Consider the following 22209-nt stretch of genomic DNA (forward strand, 5'->3'; position numbering starts at 1 on the left):
GTGCATCAGAAGAATGTTTCATGGAAACAGAAGTTGGTGCATCAGGCTGACATCTGGCACTGGCTTGAGGAATGGAACGAGCCCAAGTTCCCCGTTCAAATGCTCGTATTTCTTCCTGGTTCTTCTTACAATGGCAGACTGTGGTTTCTAGTTTCAGCTTAGTTTACAACAGGTCAGGCATGTTGGAGATGACATGGCAAGATAACATCTAGTTGGCTACCCTGTTTGCTACCCTGCATGAAAACTTCCTTTAATATCAGTGACTGCCACCATTCAGTCCTCTCAGGTGAATTACATTTTTATCTGATGGTTCTGCAGCGATGTAGGAAATGCTTACCCTGAATTAATTTGTACTGTGACTGTGTGTATAATACATCACAAGAGTATTCATTGTTGTAGCTGTCATGGTTTGGCAGTGTTTTTTTAAACTTATTGTTTTTATGAATCTTAACTGTCAACAGTCTACAGACACTATGAATCCTGCCAGGTCACATTGGAAAACACATTTCTACAGCATGTGTGAATGTTTTTTACTTCTCTAATACAAATGGGAAGAAGCCCTATCCATCTGAACACATTAAAGCAAACATCAAAAAAGAAAATCATCTCCACTCATCTCAACTAATGCTCTAACCTTCTTCCTGGTGTAAAAGAGTTTTGATTAAAAAGAGCATTTCCCATTTTAAATTAACTCCCACATTATAAGTAGTAACCTGCCATAAATCAGCCTGGTCGCCAGAATAAAACATTGGCATTGTACGTTTCTGCAAACCACAGAAACATTGAATATCTACGTTTCAACATGTGTAATACGTAGCATATTAACATTTCAACAAAACGTATCATCTCAACATTTCTAAAGTGATGTAGTTCACATGAGGTCTATATCTATATCTATATCTATATCTATAGCTGACTTTCCTATTAGGAGGAGGAGGAGTTGATGGATGCTTAGTTTCTTTGACTCCCCTCAATCACTCACTGGCAACTGAGACACATTGTTTACTATAGACCAGCTATATTAACAATAATGTCAAACCTCCCTCCTGTCAATAAATTTCATACTAGCTGCGACTGCTGAATTTTGTGGACTTGGGGAGTTTGGGCCACTTGCAAGAGACCGATTAATAGATGAGAGATAAGAGGTGTTTAAAACGAATGCAGCAGAGGCTAACCCATTCTGACTTTTAGTCCATAGTATGGGTCAAAGTTCTAAAAACTTTGGGTCCTACACTTCCCATAATGCAGCTCAACAGAATTTTTCATTAGATCGACCCTTCATGCCTGGTCCCTGGTCTCAAAGCTCAAGCTGAGATAACCTTGATGACATCACTAAGACATAATCAGGATTATTCTCTCAGACTTGACAAAGCTCCTGCAGAACCACAGAAGACATTACACAACCGTTTTCACAGGATGAAGAGTAGGAACAATGATGAGTAAACTGACCTTTAAGTGTAAAATCTGTGGAGTGCCTTTAGTTAGGGGAGAGAAGATAGAGATAGAGGATAGAGATTAAGTGGTTTTTATTTTCTTGCAATGATAATTAAATTAGACATTTATAACTACGGAAGCTAAACTGTGCTTGCAATTTTTGTTAATGCCATTATCTCGAGAAAATAAAGCTTTGTCAGCCCAAGATAATGAGTTTTTTCCTCTTATTACTTATAATGTTTATCTGAGCTCAGGAGTGCCATGCCAGCATGCATAGATGGCATCTTGACAACGATAGCAACTGATTTAAGATGAAAATGTCAGATCAAGGAATACCCATTATTGGTCAATGCATCAGACTGTACATTCATTTGTACGGAAGCCGAAAAAGGCCATGCTTGCAAATGTGTTTTTAATGCAATTATCTCATGATCATGAGTTAATTATCTCGTGATCTTGAGAAAACAAAAGGCCAATTTCTCAAGATAATGAGATAATTTATGCCAATATCTGGCGATGACATGGCAAAATAACATCTAGTTGGCTAACCGGTTTGCTACCCTGTATGAAAACTTCCTTTAATGTCAGTGACTGCCACCATTCAGTCCTCTCAGGTGAATTACATTTTTATCTGATGGTTCTGTAGCGACGCAGGAACTAGCGTGATGTTCAAAAAAACAGAGTATCTAGGTGTTGGGTAGGCAAAAAAGGAATAACGTGGAAAAGTAAAATTAATTTGTTTGTGGTGGTGCTTGGTGACATAGTGATTACTTGCACGGTGTCTACCTGGACTTTATGTTGACACATGGGAGGAAGTTTGTACTACAGAGCAGAGCAGGATAATATGAATTTGTATTTCACTAACACAAACTGATTTCTGTCCAAATTTTCAATACTGAATGCTGGTGTGGACTGGGTCTTAATACTATTGTCCTGGGTTGATGGCACCATTGGCTTGTTGACTTTTTACCATGACCACCATCTTTCACCATTTTGTACAGAGTCAAAATGAAGTTTGGTAAAGGTACTAGGTGGAGTTTTCTTGTAAATTAACACAGTTGTGCTTTTATTCAGCATTTCTCACCAAAACAAAACATGAGTATCCTTGAGGTCTAACAAACACGTTAAATGTAATTCCTTCCCCATAAAACATGTTCAAAGCTGATCTTTTGAAGATATTGAAACCTGCATTGTTTATACCCATGTTTGCTATGTAGCAGTCTTTTTCTTCTCTTCTTTTTCTGTCACATTGTTAGGAACAGTATCTCACTTCACCTGAGTGGTGTACATGCATGCATAAGTGGGCCCAAACAACTCACTATGCAGTAGAACTGACTGTGTCAGTGGTATAATCATTGGATTATTATCACTGATGCATTAACGTGTAAGCAGCATTTTAATGTTGTAGTTGGTAAAGATGAAACCGCTTTTAACTACTTTCTATACTGTCAGTTGTTAAATCTATAACAAAAATGTAATCTGTCCTAACAACTGGCAACTACACAGCAATGGAAATGAGGCATCGCAAAACAAAATAGATGACATGATGTCAATTTCTTGGATTTACTTTTGAATTCATACACGTCCCATATCATGTTACCCTGTGGTCGTTGTTTGCACCACAAAGAAAAAGAATTATTACATATCGGGTCACAGCCCTTATTTCCCTTAAGTGTCAGGCATGTTCGTATGTCTGTGTCTGTCTTGTGTTAGCCTTGCAACACACAGGTGACTTGTCCATATAGTCTCTTGTTTTTGATCATTATCTACCAAAAGTCACTAGTCAGATTATTCATCACAACTGCTCACACATTGTTTGACTTTCTGCTATGCATTTTCCGACTTAAATTTGATTAACCCTCCTGTTATGTTCCGGGTCAAATTGACCCGTTTTAAAGTTTGAAGATCTAGGAAAAATAGTTAAAAGTATTTTTTCAGTATGAAAGTTCTTCTGCTTGTTAGTGTAATCAACATATAATATGAAAATGGTTCATCTCACATATTTGCAAGCACCCCCTGCATGTTTATATCATATAGATACTGTTCGGGTCAATTTGACCCAGCAGTCAAACTGGAGGTAAAAGGGTGTCAGAAATGTCAGACTATTTTTTTCTTTGCAACTGTGAGACATATTTCATCCCAATCACTCACACACACACACACACACACACACACACAGAGCACACACACACACAGGTGCAGGTGTTATGATATTTGACTAGAACCATTTATGTTCTCGCGGGAAAACTCCACCCACATTCAGTGGACACTCAACAGGGGAGGGGCAAAGCATATAAAAGATTCTCTGCATGGGAGTCCTACCAACATTACACTCTGTCAGGCAAACCTTTACAAAATGAGCAGCAGAAGCAAAAGGATGACAGTCCAGGAGGCTCTGGAAGTCATCATTGATCATGACAGTGAAATGGAGGAGGATGTGTCTGAAGATGAAGACCATCTTGAGCTAAATTCTGATTGTAATGATTCTGATTTTGAACCAGATGAGGGAATTGCTATTCCTATTCCTCCAAGCAAGACATTCATGTAAAAAAATGGTGAAATACAACTGACGATGTCAAGACAAGCATGACCTGTGTGAAATGTGCAAAATTTATTTGCACAAAGCACAGTGTGGTGACATGTCACTTGTGTGCTGTGTAGATGTACACACACACACACACACACACCTAGACAAACACACACACACACACGTTCATATTGCGATTGCTTGTCTGTTGTATTGTTGTATTGCGATTTTGTTCATTTCTGGGTCACAAACAGTGCATGTATGTAAAACAAAATTTAAATGTTATGTTTCAATGTTATGTAAAACAATTGTTTTCATATGTTGGTCTTTTAAAAAGCAATAAAGTGGTGAAACATTTAAAAAAAAGTTTGAACATGCATTTTTTTTAAAATGAAAAACGAGTGAATTATCCTAATTGAACCATTACCTGTTAGAGGTAAGGAACACCATTGCACTAAATATTGATAGAATAGTTAGTAATGAAATATTCACACTGCTTGTTAGGATTTTTTTGGTTTCGGACATCTTTTGGATAATTAAACATGCACTGGCTCAAATTGACCTGGGAACATAATTGCTGTTCCTGACAAATGAACATAACAGGAGCGTTAATTTATAGTGACACATTCGTGGTTTAACGTGTGCATCAGAAGAATGTTTCACGGAAACGGAAGTTAGTGCATCAGGCTGACATCTGGCACTGGCTTAGGGGATAGAATTAGCCCAAGTTCCCCATTCAAATGCTCGTATTTCTTCCTGGTTCCTCTTGCAATGGCAGACTGTGTTTTCTGGTTTCAGCTTAGTTTACAACAGGTCAGGCAGATGACATGGCAAAATAACATCTAGTTGGCTAACCGGTTTGCTACCCTGTATGAAAACTTCCTTTAATGTCAGTGACTGCCACCATTCAGTCCTCTCAGGTGAATTACATTTTTATCTGATGGTTCTGTAGCGACGCAGGAACTAGCGTGATGTTCAAAAAAACAGAGTATCTAGGTGTTGGGTAGGCAAAAAAGGAATAACGTGGAAAAGTAAAATTAATTTGTTTGTGGTGGTGCTTGGTGACATAGTGATTACTTGCACGGTGTCTACCTGGACTTTATGTTGACACATGGGAGGAAGTTTGTACTACAGAGCAGAGCAGGATAATATGAATTTGTATTTCACTAACACAAACTGATTTCTGTCCAAATTTTCAATACTGAATGCTGGTGTGGACTGGGTCTTAATACTATTGTCCTGGGTTGATGGCACCATTGGCTTGTTGACTTTTTACCATGACCACCATCTTTCACTATTTTGTACAGAGTCAAAATGAAGTTTGGTAAAGGTACTCTGTGGAGTTTTCTTGTAAATTAACACAGTTGTGCTTTTATTCAGCATTTCTCACCAAAACAAAACATGAGTATCCTTGAGGTCTAACAAACACGTTAAATGTAATTCCTTCCCCATAAAACATGTTCAAAGCTGATCTTTTGAAGATATTGAAACCTGCATTGTTTATACCCATGTTTGCTATGTAGCAGTCTTTTTCTTCTCTTCTTTTTCTGTCAAATTGTTAGGAACAGTATCTCACTTCACCTGAATGGTGTACATGCATGCATAAGTGGGCCCAAACAACTCACTATGCAGTAGAACTGACCATGTCAGTGGTATAATCATTGGATTATTATCACTGATGCATTAACGTGTAAGCAGCATTTTAATGTTGTAGTTGGTAAAGATGAAACCGCTTTTAACTACTTTCTATACTGTCAGTTGTTAAATCTATAACAAAAATGTAATCTGTCCTAACAACTGGCAACTACACAGCAATGGAAATGAGGCATCGCAAAACAAAATAGATGACATGATGTCAATTTCTGTGTCTGTCTTGTGTTAGCCTTGCAACACACAGGTGACTTGTCCATATAGTCTCTTGTTTTTGATCATTATCTACCAAAAGTCACTAGTCAGATTATTCATCACAACTGCTCACACATTGTCTGACTTTCTGCTATGCATTTTCCGACTTAAACTTGATTAACCCTCCTGTTATGTTCCGGGTCAAATTGACCCGTTTTAAAGTTTGAAGATCTAGGAAAAGTATTTTTTCAGTATGAAAGTTCTTCTGCTTGTTAGTGTAATCAACATATAATATGAAAATGGTTCATCTCACATATTTGCAACCACCCCCTGCATGTTTATATCATATAGATACTGTTCGGGTCAATTTGACCCAGCAGTCAAACTGGAGGTAAAAGGGTGTCAGAAATGTCAGACTATTTTTTTCTTTGCAACTGTGAGACATATTTCATCCCAATCACTCACACATACACACACACACACACACACACACACACACACACACACACACACACACACACACACTCAGTGCACACACAGAGCACACGCGCACACACACACACAGGTGCAGGTGTTATGATATTTGACGAGAACCATTTATGTTCTCGCGGGAAAACTCCACCCACATTCAGTGGACACTCAACAGGGGAGGGGCAAAACATAGAAGATTCTCTGCATGGGAGTCCTACCAACATTACACTCTGTCAGGCAAACCTTTACAAAATGAGCAGCAGAAGCAAAAGGATGACAGTCCAGGAGGCTCTGGAAGTCATCATTGATCATGACAGTGAAATGGAGGAGGATGTGTCTGAAGATGAAGACCATCTTGAGCTAATTCTGATTGTAATGATTCTGATTTTGAACCAGATGAGGGAATTGCTATTCCTATTCCTCCAAGCAAGACATTCATGTAAAAAAAATGGTGAAATACAGCTGACGATGTCAAGACAAGCATGACCTGTGTGAAATGTGCAAAATTTATTTGCACAAAGCACAGTGTGGTGACATGTCACTTGTGTGCTGTGTAGATGTACACACACACATACACACACACCTAGACAAACACACACACACACACATTCATATTGCGATTGCTTGTCTGTTGTATTGTTGTATTGCGATTTTGTTCATTTCTGGGTCACAAACAGTGCATGTATGTAAAACAAAATTTAAATGTTATGTTTCAATGTTATGTAAAACTATTGTGTTTCATATGTTGGTCTTTTAAAAGCAATAAAATGGTGAAACATTTAAAAAAAAGTTTGAACATGCATTTTTTTTTTTATGAAAAACAAGTGAATTATCCTAATTGAACCATTACCTGTTAGAGGTAAGGAACACCATTGCACTAAATATTGATAGAATAGTTAGTAATGGAGTTAGTAATGAAATATTCACACTGCCTGTTTGGATTTTTTTGGTTTCGGACATCTTTTGGATAATTAAACATGCACTGGCTCAAATTGATGTTCCTGACAAATGAACATAATAGGAGGGTACTAGTGTGATGTTAAAAAAAATGTGGTATCCGGAAGTTTGGATTTCATTGACACAAACTGATTTCTGTCCAAATTTTCAGTAATGAATGCTGGTGTGGACTGGGTCTTAATACTATTGTCCTGGGTTAATGGCACCTTCAGCATGTTGACTTTTTACCATGACCACCATCTTTCACCATTTTGTATAGTTTTCTTCTAAATAAACACAATTGTGTTATTCAGCATTTCTCACCGAAACAAATCATGTGTATCCCTGAGGTCTAACAAACAAGTTAAATGTAATTCCTTCCCCATAAGACATGTTCAAAGCTAACCTTTTGAATATATTGAAACATGCATTGCCACCTACATCAACAGGCAGTGCAGAGTCTGATCAGCAGCCCTGTTGAGGATGGCAGAGAACCTGTTGTTGTGGGCTTCAGAACACCTCCTGTCTCTGAGATCCCTTCACATTCTGGGTCTGGAGAACAGGGGCACCAAACTGATGTCAAGAGGCAGCCTTCTGGCAGGTGATTTGTTGCTGCACCATGAGGTGGTGCAGCAGATTTGGAACCAGTTCAGGAGAGCAGAAGTGGACCTGTTCGCCAGTCAAAACAACACTGCTGACACTGGTTCTCCCTAATGCCGCAAGACAATTCACCCCTTGGGGTGGACGCATTTGCATGCACGCCATGGCCAAGGAGGTTGCTTTACGCCTTTCCTCCTCTTTGTCTCATTCCTCCGCTGCTGGAGACAGTGAGACAAGAGCAGCTGTTGGTTATCCTGATAGCCGCAGACCGCTGTTTGGCACCATGGTATGTAGAGATAACGCAGATTTTGGCCGCCCAGCCCTGGTCTGTTCCCCAACTGTGGGGGCTCTGTCCCAGGAGGTGGGCTTGATAGGCGTGCTGCCTAGAGAGGGACAGGCTGATGCGGGGCTGGACTGTCTGCACAAGTGGTGCAGACCATAACCAACTAACTAACAACATATGTTTTTTCGCAAGCTTTTAGTTAGGTTTAAAGTGTGTGGTTAATGGGTAAAACCTTAATTTTAGAATCAATATTATTAATGTTATTCCTTTTTAATAATAATACCTTCTTATCCTACTCTCTTTATTGTAATACCTTCTTACCTTCTAATTCTATGTTGTCTCATATGTTTTTATATATGTAACAACTCCTTATTTTATATGTTTTTATCTTATATGTTTTTAATGTTTTTGTCATATATGATCTTTACCTTTTTTTTGCTTTTGTTTTTAAGCACATCGAGTTTACACCTGTCATATGAAATGTGCTATGTAAATAAACTTGACTTGACATCTACAAAGTTCGGCTCGAGTCAGCTGTTACACACAGTTTCCAGCTTTATACAGTGGAATTGTTTGTAATAAAGCAGCCCTTGATTGTGCGTTTTTAATCATGTTTCACCACATTAAAAAAATGCTAACAGTTACATTAACTACCCTATGTTTCATGTTACGTTTTCATAACAAAACAGAATAAATAAGCAATAAACATCAAAATGTCCATATTAAAAACTCTATTTAATATGTAGATGGTATATTGAGACAATAAACAGCTCAAATAAATGCTGAAACATCTCAGCTCTAAATACGGAGACAACTGCATCTGAGCTGACTCAGCTAACAGCTTAGCGGACAGGTTTTGGCTGCTTGTGGAAGATGGATATCATTGTTCACTGTGGTCTATTTTTCTTATAATTTCCCTATGCCTATATATTTCTCTTCCAGAATGTAAGCAACTGTAATAGGCTATAACCCTTTTTCCCCTCGGGATTAATAAAGTATTTCTTATTCTAATTACTACAGTTAATTAAATTCTTAATTGTTTCTCATATATATATATATATATTTATATATATATAAATATGCTCATGCTACCTTCTCATATGTAGCTTCAGTTGGACATTTAAGAGAAATAAATCAGACAAGAAGGAGACAATGATAATATCTTTTAGGGATCATACTTCTCAGATTTGTCTTATGAAAGTCTCAGACTCATCTCACGTTCTTCTCTTTACTATAACAAATCGCCCTACTTTGAGGGGTTACTATCTGCCATGGAAAACGAAATCCAGAGAAGTAAAACAAGTACAGTTGAGCTGAAAAACGGCCCGGTACCCCCCACTACCACAGAGAAGTCAGCTTTCATATGGCAATGATAATGCTGTAAGCTATACAAATGCAAACCAGCCAATTCAAGTAGAATGGGAACTGTGATTCCTCTTCTATGTTATATTTGCTGAGCTGTGTACTTACATTATCCCAAATGTTTCCAGCAATTTTCAAACCCAAAGAAATCTGTAATTTTAATCAAGGTAATGGTCTGTTTCATTTGGTCGCCTGTCAATGTCGTCATACCCCTCTACCAAAGAGTATACGCGCACAAGATGCATACGTCAGCGTTGTGGTTGTCTGTCACAATGGTGTCTGCCAGTATCAGCATAAAAGATAATACGCTGGCGTTGTAGTTGTCCAGTGTGGTAGTCATAAATTGACTTTTATTCAGTTTTAAGCCACACTTTTTTCAAAAACATTTTTAGATCTTGGTCGTTTGTAACTATATCTTTTAAACAGATGAAGGATTCTAGTCATCGGACATCTGGATCTTAAGTTATCAGAGAAACAAGCTGAGCAAACGTTAGCAGCAGCTCAGCTAGCAGCCCCTCCTGGGCGTCCTGTGCCCACCGAACAGTGTCGGAGAAATACTGATTTTTTTACGTGAAACTGCCTTATCCAGTGTTCCTCTTTTGTTCTGGAGAGGAGGAGACCTGTTATATCAAGATAATTTGGCTTCTGGTGAAAACATCCTAAATGGTGAACACTGAAGTAACCCTAACTCGGAGAAACTGGTTATTTAACAATGAAGACAACAAATCCCATGATCCCACAATACTTCACATCGTTATCAAAGTCCATCTTTTGTTGTTGTTTTGATAGAGAGACCTCTAGCAGCAGAAATTAAATATTGTGCGTTTAAGGGCTCCAAATATTTCAAATGTGGAGAACCAAAAGTCAAGTTTACTAATTTAATTTGGTTCACTTTTTTAAAATTGTTTGCAGGGGTTGTTTATACTCTTTCTGAAAGGTACCCACTCCATTTTAAAGGAATATCTCTAATGATCACGCATAAGCAAACGGCTCTGATATTTACATGCATTTATCGCTTCCTAAGCTCCCCACTTATCAACTGTAAATTAATAACTGTCTTTCTCTGTAGCTTAACTATAATGGACCAAATTGAGGGTGAATACCATTGATAAAGTGTCTTTCATTTGTTCCTTCATTATTCAGTGTTAAACCGTTTCCAAAATGCTCTGGATGTCAACTAAACAAATAATGAGCATAAAGGACTATCTTGAGTGCACTAAATAGTCACTTACATGTAAAGATGTTGATAATTATAAATGTTTAGTATTCTGTATGATTTCTATGGGAAAACGCCTTTAACATAACATAACATAAAGACTTTCCTTGAGTATTGTCAGACTTTCAATTTTCAGCGTTGTCTCCTGACACATTAGTCATTAAAACACAATGTTTACTTGCACATTTATTCACCCAAGAGGAAAAAAAACATTGATTTTGGATACATAATGACCTTTCCACAGGACCACCATCAGGCCAAATTTTGGCTACCCCTGTATGGATTATCCTGACCCCTACTCAGTGTTGACTGGCTCAACTACGGCACAGTTAGTGTTATTAAACTGAGATCATACGGTAGTGAGGATATTAGTTATCTGCATTTATCTGCAAAATGTCTCCTGCTATTATTATTACTAGTCATATCTCTATTATTATTATCGTCTTTATTGTTGTGCTGTTGTCCTTCTTTCTCTCTCAACCTAACCGGTCAAGGCAGATGGCCGCCCACCTAGAGCCCGGTTCTGCTTGAGGTTTCTTCCCGTTAAAGGGTCTCTGTCAATTAAAGAGTGCAGTCTAGAAAGGAGAAACTAAGGAGAACTAATTTACTTTACTTTTGCCTAGCTCGCAGCTGGTAACGAGGGGTGCTTCTCATGACCTTATTTCATGTCTCTGCGCTCCTCGGGTGACACAGAAATTGTTTCAGTCGCCGTCATGAAGGACGTCTCACTTCCCTTATTACTGTTTGGAGGAGCAAGGAGGCTGCCTGGAGGAGGCTTGAGTGAGGACACAAGAGACCATACTTGGTGGAAGTGTTTTATCAAACAGACACACCAATTTATTGGAATCTGGGTAACGCTTTACATTACAGCCTGCAGCGTACAGTGTAATTACTCTGTGGTTATGGTGTAATCTTTCATACTAACGGCGTACTAGTGCAGTACGTACCAATACAAGGGAACAAGATGTGAAGTTATGGAATAAGGGGATAACAATTTGGGAACTTACAAATTACTTATACTGTAGTTATTTTTTTACTACCAGGTACCTATTCTATTATTACAGAGTATGTACGACCTAATGGGCAATAATCTGGAAATTTGGGAAGAATTTCGAGAGAATTAATACTCTAATTATTATTTAACTACTAGGTACCTGTTATGTTCTTACAGGGTATAGTATGACCATAAAACTGAGCAGTAGTATGTTCAATCATGTTTCCTCATTGTCTGTTCAAAATGTAGGTCCGGTCTGTTGTTAATGACATGGTGCATGTTAGTTTGTGACATGAAGGGTAACCAAACCAAACAACTAAGTAAGGAAGGGAGAACAATGTAAACTTCATAATCCAGCCGCCCCCTGTTGTTACTATGTACCATTGACGCTATGTACTTATAGAGTAAGTAGTTTGTATTTACAGAACAGGAGAACAGCACATACCTTGTAGTTTCTGTGTAATTAAAGAATAAAATCATTTTGATAACTAACTGCATACCTTATTATTGTGTAATTAAAGATGTGCTATGTATATTATTAAACTACTGTAATTGTTATTTTTCATCCTCAGATGACAATACAAGCCCTCCATAGCTGTGCACTTAAGAGAGGTAAATTTGCCTGTTATGAGCTGCTGCAGTGCTGGACCAACATGGCTGCTAGGAGCTAATCTTCAAAAGTATAGACCCATTTCTCGACTTGTTCTTATTCAAATTCATACAACAAAGTAGAAGACATAAGCATAATAAGTCCCTGGGGTGTGGGTGAAGCTTGCCTGCCAAACACACATGGATAAAAAACGATGCTATAACTGCCATGAGCAAAGGGCAAAAACATTTGATTTTATTGCACTTCATCCATATAGATATGTACTGATTCATACGAGGAAGTTAAACAATAAGTTGTGGGAAATTACACAGTAAATGTTGAGAAGTTGCACTCTAAATCTCCAATTGTTACTCTCTTGTTCTTCATTTAAGTACCAGTAAGAACCAGTAAGAAGTTTATATGAACATATTCATATGAGGAAGTAACACCGTTCCAGTAAATAACATGGTAAGTGATGGGGAATTACACTGTAAAACGTGGGCTGTATTATAAAGTGTCACCACAACACATTGCAACTTTACATAGTCCTGCCAATGCAAGCACTGTACAGTAAATGTGACAATATAGTAGAGTTACACACACACATATACAGAGTGGTCAAAGGACTAATTGTAAAGTTAGAGTAGCCTAGTCAATCTTCAGTCATCAAACACACACGCAAAAAAAAACAACAACAAAAAAACACGTGTAAACACACATACACAAAACATGTTAAATGTTTTCTGCTGTTTTTCTTGTTCTTTTTTATTTAATTTAATGAACTGTATTATCTTTAACACTTTGGCAATATTGTTCATCTGACATTCATGCCAATAAAGCATACTGAATTGGAACTGGATTTATTTGTCTTAATATTTCCACATTTATTTTCTTATTCTTTTATGGATTTATTCTATTTTATGGCACTCCTATGATTCCATAAATCACAGACGGGTCTGTTGTGAAAGTGTTTGTGAGTGAGAGAAAGAGAGAGAGAGAGGGAGAGAGGAGCTGAGCCAACCAATGCCGTGCTCACAGCTCGACAATGTGAATATCATGGATGTATTATGAGTGATTACCCACGCTCCCTCTCTCTTGATCGCCCAAGCTCCCCCTTTCTCGCTCTCGTTTTTTTTTCGGGAGTCAGTTAAACAACATTTCATTGTTGGTAACATTTAATTTATTTACATCTATTCTCAATAAGCCTGTCAAACCCAGTAGCCATTAGTCACATGCAACAGCATGTCTAAGTAACAACTCTTACTTAAACACAGCTGAGTTCAGCTACACAGAGTGATTTTAAAATCCCATCAATTACATGTAAAGCTTTACATGGACATGCTTACTGTCTCAGAGAGCTTTGTCAGTAACTGATCCGTTCTGCACCATAGAAAAATGCTACAGGACAGCCCAATGACCCCTAAACCTAATCATCTCACTGCTCATTGCACCTGCGCAGAACAAATTGAGTTTCCCATACAGATCGGGCACTGACAATGTCTGTATTGTAAGAAACTATCATTTTCTTATCCCGCAATAAAATCTGATTGATGCCAGTCCATTATACAACATCAAAGCCTGATTCAACCAGTCTGCAACTGAATATCAGTCCAAATAATCTTAATGACTCACTTAAATTCAACTAATTATATCAAGAGGTTGAAATCGTTTTGTAACTTCCTTAATGAAACTAGCGTTTCAAAACACTTGGCTTTATTAAAATGTAATTACATGTTAATTTGTTTGCATGCATTTGATCATAAAATAATGAATGAATGAATTAACCAAATAATGTGCATAAAGGACTATCTTGAATGCATTAAATGGTCCCTTACATGTGAAAATGTGGGTAATTATAAATGTGTAGTATTCTGTATGATTTCTATTATTGTAACAATTTTTGATTTTGTTTTATAGACACTAAGGAACAGGAGAAGATGTTAATTTACAGTTTTATGCTTCTTCTTCTTTTTTTTTTTTTACATTCAGTTAAACTGTTTTTACCTTCACCAGTGACCATGACATTGTGTGATTGTCTTCATCCATCCTTCTGTTCTTCAGTCCATCCATGTCCGTCTGTATTTTCTTGTGTTTTGTGTGTAACCATCATATCTCAAAAACTGTATTGGCATGAAATTTGCTCGAAAGAGAATGAACATATTGATTTTGTTGATCATATAGACTTTCATTGAGTATTGTCAGACTTTCAATTTTCAGCGTTGTCTCCTGACACATTAGTCATTAAAACACAATGTTTGCTTGTACATTTATTCACCCAAGAGGAAAAAAAAACATTGATTTTGGATACATAATGACCTTTCCACAGGACCACCATCAGGCCAAATTTTGGCTACCCCCGTATGACGTTATCCTGACCCCTACTCAGTGTTGACTGGCTCAACTACAGTACAGTTAGTGTTATTAAACTGAGATCATACGGTAGTGAGGATATTAGTTATCTGCATTTATCTGCAAAATGTCTCCTGCTATTATTATTACTAGTCATATCTCTATTATTATTACCGTCTTTATAGTTATTATCATTGTTATTATGCTTCTCTGTGTCTCTCTCCCCCCTCTCCTCCTCCCTGCCTCTTTCTCTCTCAACCTAACCGGTCAAGGCAGATGGCCGCCCACCTAGAGCCCGGTTCTGCTGGGGGTTTCTTCCCGTTGAAGGGTCTCTGTAAATTAAAGAGTGCAGTCTAGACCTGCTCTATGTGAAAAGTGCCCTGAGATAACATTTGTTATGATTTGGTGCTATATATAAATAAATTGAATTGAAATTGAAAAGGTGAATGTTGCTTCATTCCAGGTGAAATTTCACTTTTTAAGCATAATATGCTGTAAGCGCTGAGCACCAATGCATAAAGTTAACCTTTTTTCAGTCAATGATAAATTATGGCACACATTTTGGTACTTATAAACGCCCTGAAATCGTATTTTATCGATCAGTTTCTTACTAGTTCTTTCGCGTTAGAGATTTCTGTATATGTGTTTTTGTCTGAGCTCCTCTCGGTGGTTTGAGAGAAGTAGGACACAGGTGGAAAATGTATTGGGACTTAGCAATATTTAAATTTGATGCCAGTTGTTGCTCAGGAAATTGTACTGTCATCAAATCTGATCAAAACACACCTGAAGAAGAAGATTAACTGAGTTTTTGACTGTTAAACTCTTACCCCCAAATAGTCAAGGTTTCCCAAACTTTAACTTGTGCTTTAACTTTGTATATTTAATGTTATAGAGAAAAACAAGTTTTCAGGGGCTTTGAGCATCATATATAACTTGTAGTTGGCCGCATGTTTATTGACTTGATCTAGATCATGGATAATGATTTATGGTAGGTCGCTTGACACTTTTGATAAGTTTCGCCTGACAGAAATGACATATTTTCAAGAGAAAAAAGTGTCGCTCTGCACATTCCTTTCATGTCGTGCACCTGGAGAATTTTGTTTTGCCATATTTTGTTGCGCAATATGATTGGGTAGTGTTACTAAAATCGCCATGGAGATTGTAGTTTTCAATGAACTTCCTTATTGATATTTTGGTCTGTAACTTTAGATAACTTGTAATGTACTTGTTTAATTAGTTTATTAGTTTAACTAGCTTGTAACCTTTCACCAAAGCATAAATTGAAAATGTTGTGCGACTCTTTAATTTCTGTAGAACGACTTATATCAGAGGTGTAGATTGACCTACCATAAATTAGCCTTTAGTCCTTTTGTTCTTCCAAAAAATACTCCAGCTGCACACGTCTTATTAACTGTCCGTGTATCATGATTTTTAGTAAAGATTATGCTTGTTCAGAGCAGTTAGGAATAAAGGGGATTTTGGGTGGACTGTCTGCCATATCAGTGATAATCTACATGTACTAATGATTAAAGTGAGTGGTGTTCTCTGCAAATATCACCCTGGACTTTAGACAGAGCAGGAAAAGCCTCTCAACTGGCAGGAGCAATAAAGACAGACACGGGTGCGACTAGGGTTTATTACTTTTAATCAATTCAGCTAGCTACAAAATGTCCACCACTTCACACACTGACAGGATACAGAGAGGGAGTCTTTAATATTACATGCGTTGAGGACATCAATCTCACAGTTTAACCTATTGTGTCATTCAGGTTTAGGTATTTAATCACCTTACTCTAACTACTCGACATTTTGGCGATTTGGTGTGCATAGCTCTAAAGTACAGAAGCAACAAAAAACCCTTTTGTATGTATTTTTTTTTTGTTTCAGAGTATAGTTATTGTTATTCAATATTATCATTATTTTACCAATAACAAACCACACGGGGAGAATAAACTTACAGATACAGTCTTCTTATAAAAGTAAGGTCTCTCAGAAATATGCGTCTTTGCTTTACATTGCAAACGTTTATTTTTTTTTTCAGAGCATCCAAAACCTATATTACAGTACACAACCAGTCCTCATCTTTCAGCACATAATCAACATCTTCATCACTGAACTGCATAATCATTTAGAAAACAGGTCATTTTTTTTTGCAATACAACCCCAAAGTCCTCATGTTTTTTTCGTCGTAATCTCACTTTTTTGATCCCTTTTGCATTATTTTACAACGAGATGGTCACAGTTGGTAAATATATCAAGACAGAAAGAGTGGCACTATTGCAAACTTGCAGGAGTATGGAACGATCAACTGTGTCCTAATACTGAGCATGCGTTTTGTCAATTTGCTACTGCCATGATATCATTTTTTATATATATTTTTCAGACAGGTTTTATTTATAAGACTAAAATCTACCATTTGTCATGCAGAGAACGCACAATTCACATCACTTGGAATGCAATGTCTAATACAGCTACAGAGAGTCTAGTTGCACATTGTCTAAACAGTAACTCAGTATGATTGCGATGAAGGAAAATGTACCAACGACTGCCTTTTGATTGTAAGTGCTCTTTGCGATCCCATTCATTTATACTGTCACTTAGTAAATCTTTACTCATGTTTTTCCGTCAGTCTTCTCCCTTTTGTCGTGACAACACCAAAATAAGGAGCATGACAGTAGCCTAAATGGAATGACACAGTTTTACTAAGACGATACTGAGATACTGAAAAGGAAAAAGAATCAAAACAAACAGCTTGTATAGCATTCCTATTATATACTTGTCATCCAGAGCAGTGTACTTGTGTATATATATATATATTATATATGATATTTAATAATATATGATATATATATATTTTGATAAAGAGAATAAAAACTTCACATGTGAGCTAGAGAGCCATCAAGTCAGCACTATATACAACCTTTGGAAAGAATGATATAAGGAGTATAAGAAATCATCTTTTTACGAGGACAATCATCTTGAAAAAGCTTGACAGACGACACACAGAACAACATTTACAATGGGGAGGGGAGGTGATATGTGCATGTGTGCAAACCTAGAAGGTCAATACCATGATGAAAGCATGTCAGCGCCTGTCGATGTGCGGCGCAGGACACCGGGACGATCGAGATCTGGGATTAGGGCGTTTAGCCACTGCCCAGCATCTTTGTGGCGCGCTGGTTGGCCTCGTCAATCCTGGTCTTGTTGGAATCAGCCTGGGTGAAGGAAAAAGGGAGAAAGAAGAGAAGAATATAAGTTTGCTTGTATCAGTTGGTATTTTCAGCTGAGTTATTGAAAACAGTTTTACAGTGTCCAAGACAATGTGCTGCTCTTGCTCATGAAAACGCCAATCATTCCTAATAAATGTGGTGTTGATTTGTTTTTAACTAATCTTTATCTAACCAAGTAGTCCTACTAAGATATTACAGGTCTATAGCTACCATTGAGGACATACTAAGTGGTAGTTATGGCAGGATTTGGACTCATAACATCAGTATGTCTTGCAGTTGTAATGAAAAGATATGTACTGAAGATATTGTAGCTCTGTTGGGCATCAACTATATGTGACCTGCATAACAGCCCCTCATGTGCACTTGACCCCAAAATAAGATCAGAATCTCAGTCAATCTTTTGAAATCTGCTAAAAGTCAACTGTATCAATAGAGGTACAACAGAAAGCACATGTTCATTAACCAATTTGTAATTACTGTTTAAATTATAGCAGCCTTGTGTTCTACATTCAACAATTTATCCACTACTTTTAGCAAACTAGCTTAAACATTTACCCATTAGTTTTAGCTAGGGTCAACTATTTCAACAATTTATCTATTACTTTCAGCTAACCATTCCAAACATCGATTTTTCACCATTCATCCATCACTTTTAGCTAACTATTTAAACCATTTCCATTATTTTGAGCTAAATATAACTGTTTATCCATTACAGTTGGCTTACTGTTTATACTTCTGTGTCCACTGGCTAACAATCACAACACGTGATGTTCAGGTGTTAAAGCTGACTCAACATGTGGGCCTATAGATTTTAAATAATCAAATTGTAATGTCAATTTTTTCAAATTAGTTGAGCCACATTCTCTCAATGCACCTCCTGGCAACTACAAATGGACCCCCTAAGGTACAAGTGCCTGTGGTTGGTAATCACTGGCTCTACAGTAGGCTGAAGAGTGATGACCCAAATGTTCTGATTTGCACTGAGAGAAATGCTTGTTTTCTTGTTTTGATGTTTCTGTTTCCAAATTTAATTCAGTCTTCTGTTGTTTTCCTTAATATTGAAGTTGACAAAAGTACTGTGTGGATGTAGTGGACCACAGGTGCTAATGTACCATTCTGCATAATATTAGTTCATCTTGTTTTGAATGGAGTGTAATTTGATCTGAATGCCAGATCTGAAATTGCTGCACCCTGTCACAAGAGGTCTCAGAGGCTTATGCAGATGAATAAAGGTTTGTTGTGTGGCAACTTTTGTCTTAGCTGAATCATCATTAAACATTATCTTAATATCAGTGGAAATAAAATAAGTAATTACAGGTAAAATAATAAGAAAATCAGGAAAAATAAAGGGAAATATTCAGGCTTATGACCTTTAGCCACAGAATGCAATAAGACTTGATTAAATAGAGCTATGTTTATATGCATAATGTACAATAAATCTAGATCTCATTGTGTGTGTGTGTGTACCTTCTCCATGATCCTGTCGATCTGGCGATTCTGGGTATCGATCTCGTTGCCCATGTCCAGGGCCATGTGGCGCAGGTTACCGATGATGCCACCCACCTGCTCCAGGTTCTCGTCCATCTCATTTTCCCGGGCATCGTCTGTTACCCTAAACACACACACACACACACACATAGGGCAGGGGCAGATGTAAATATTGTGCTGTCTGCATTAACACCAGGCCACACACACCACAAACTGCCACGCTGACCTCCCTCTGTGGCTCCCTCATACATATTTCACCTCTGATCCTTTCCTTGTCTCCGCAAAGCAGAGTCTGACCTCAGACCAGACATCTGGACACTAGGAGGCTCCTGTGCTTCTATTTTACTGCTGTATTCTTCTAGTTTAAATTAATTCATACTCATAATACTTATTTTAAAATGTTGTTTTTAATGCCTTTAAAGGATCTATATGAAGTCTTAATTTGGGGAAAAAATGGAATGAGAAATAACACAACACATATTGGACTGCAGTGGCACAAATACCATTTTGAAGAATACAGATTGAGATAAAAATCCATTTACATATTACAGAGATTCAATATGGGTCTTTGTCTGGAATGGACAACACAGAATTATATTACTAACAGTGGTGTGTGTGAATAAGAAGAATGTAAACTACAATCTCCTGTCAACAAATGCAAAATATCAATTATATCCTGTAAATATTTCAAACTATTCCTTTATGTATTCCTTTATTCCCATAGAAGTACTTAAAACACAATGACATCTAAGACGAGACACACTTATGTAAGACCTAACGATGTGGGTAAACCCTTTTTCACGACGCAAGTAAAATGGTGGTTAGCTGTGTTTACTCTGCACAACACCAGTAAGTACCACTATCAGGAAACTCACGTCACCATCCAGCTGGTTTTCTGACATTAAAAGCAATTTAAGTGTGGAATAATAAAAAAAAAGGGTTTAGCAGCTTATTGAGTGAGAGTTCAGTTAGAAGGGGAACACTGATGTACACTATTAAGACAAAGAAATAAGAGGTGGGAGAATTAATTAATCTCTTGACCTCCTTTATGCTCCTACTCATTTCCACTTAACTCCAGTGTTTTCCGGTGTTCTTTGCACCTGTACGTTGGCTGTTACTGACCTCTAGAGGACTTTCAGCAAATGTAAAATATAACTCTCAGCAAGAGAGTGAAGTGCATTTCCCAAGATATCAAACTCTTTCTCTAATCATTTTGTATAACGTTGCTTTCATCCTTCCCTTTCACATTGGTGCCTTTATGGTATGGTTCCCTTACAGCCTGAAATGTCTGCATCACCTCCACATGGACACACGATATACATTCTCTTTCAACGCATACCCTCTAATTCCCTCCATCTCCTTCTCCCTTATATCCGTCCACTTGAAGCTTTAGGTGTTTTGATGCGTAAAACTCAAGCTCCCCCCTCTTACCTGCGGATGAAGCCTCCACTGATGGCCATCTGTTCACGCTCGTCCACCACGCGGGCGGGCTGGCTGGCCACCACCCCATCCTGATTGTTCCCCCAGGCCTTGCTGGCACCGCTCTTCATCCTGGCCGCCGGCAGGGACGGGGAGGACGAGGAGGGACAGTTACTCAACAGTTTGACTGAGCGCTTCATCATTTACCTCAACCAGGCTGGCTCCCCATTAGTCAATATCTACAACGAGAGCCTTGGATTTGAGGTACTGCAGCAGCATACTCAGTATATGTTTATATATCAGTATGTAGCGTGATCAGCTGACACAAAGGTGTTATTTGGTTTCATGCATCCAGCACATAAATATATGAGTAACAGTGGGGACTAGACTAAGTCAAGCAAAGCATAGCAGACATGGACTGGTTGGTAGATTGGGTTTAGTAGGTACAGGCTCATTCTGTTTTAACACAATAGTAATGTGTGTGATGTTATATCTTGTAGGTATATAACATACTGTTCAGAATCAGGCAAGCCTTGTATGCTAAGTCACATCTGTCTGTTTTGTATAATGTAGACATGCACTTCAATAGCTATATTTAGGAATCTTTTTTTTTTTTTTTTTTTAAATCTTTTAACCATCCTACTGGCACTTCTGTGTTGTTGCAAGGATAAACCCACCCCACTCCCACAGTTGAATGTCCCAGTGTGACAGAAAACAGAGAAGAGACAAGCTTTTGGCAGACAAACAACACAGAGTGTACAGGACTGTCACATCATTAGGAGGGACGACAATTAATGCGGAGAACAAACTGCGAAACGACAAAAGGAAACAAAACAAAACAAGAAACTGGAGGAAGTTAACAGAGAATAACACTATGGTTAACTATTCCTGGTCCTGACAGCCACTCCCCTCATCCCCGCTTTGTGTTTTTTTATAAAAGGTCACTGCTTTTCTGGACAAGCTGGGATGTCAGGTAGCGGTGAGGCAGAGGAGTGAAGAGTGCGATCAGGATTTCGACACTAGTAAATCCATGGGATTCATCTAAATCTGCTTCTGTCTCAATAAGGAAAAAGTGTACTGACAAATACAACTGCGCTAACACGATATGCAATCACAGCTCCGCTGCGTGGCTTTGTAAATGTCACCTCACTCTGCCTGTCAAACTTCACACCGTCAGATTCAGCATCTGTTTTGGCACAAAAGAGTCAGAGATAGAGGGGAAGGTAACAGTTAGAGGTTCATTTTTATTTCTTTAGTTATAGTTTTAGCATTTTTGTATCTCCAAAAGCAATAATAGTCATTTTAAGGCACTTGTGATGGCAAGGCAGCCAAACACCTTTCACCTCTCGAATCAGTTTAACACTGATGTTTCTGAGTAATTTATCTCAACATATTTTTCCTCCATCCATTCAACAATATTCTGTCAGTTCTTTGTCTGTATTTTAGCCTCAGTTGCTGAGTTTTGT

General features: G+C 37.9%; 1 protein-coding gene across 2 annotated transcripts in view; it reads right to left on the reverse strand.

Annotated features, from left to right (window-relative positions):
• Positions 1-16234: 16234 nt before the first annotated feature.
• Positions 16235-22209, reverse strand: part of snap25a (synaptosome associated protein 25a) — a 37283-nt gene continuing 31308 nt past the window's right edge. For both annotated transcript variants that reach the window (XM_044329523.1, XM_044329522.1), the window contains exons 6-8: positions 20756-20875; positions 19304-19448; positions 16235-17821 (exon numbers count right to left, since the gene is read on the reverse strand). In XM_044329523.1, coding sequence (XP_044185458.1) covers positions 17753-17821; positions 19304-19448; positions 20756-20875 — 334 coding nt within the window. In that variant the 3' untranslated portion in view covers positions 16235-17752. The remainder of the gene's footprint in view (positions 17822-19303; positions 19449-20755; positions 20876-22209) is intronic.

This window comes from Thunnus albacares, chromosome 16, assembly GCF_914725855.1.
Source record: "Thunnus albacares chromosome 16, fThuAlb1.1, whole genome shotgun sequence".
Taxonomy (NCBI): Eukaryota; Metazoa; Chordata; class Actinopteri; order Scombriformes; family Scombridae; genus Thunnus; species Thunnus albacares.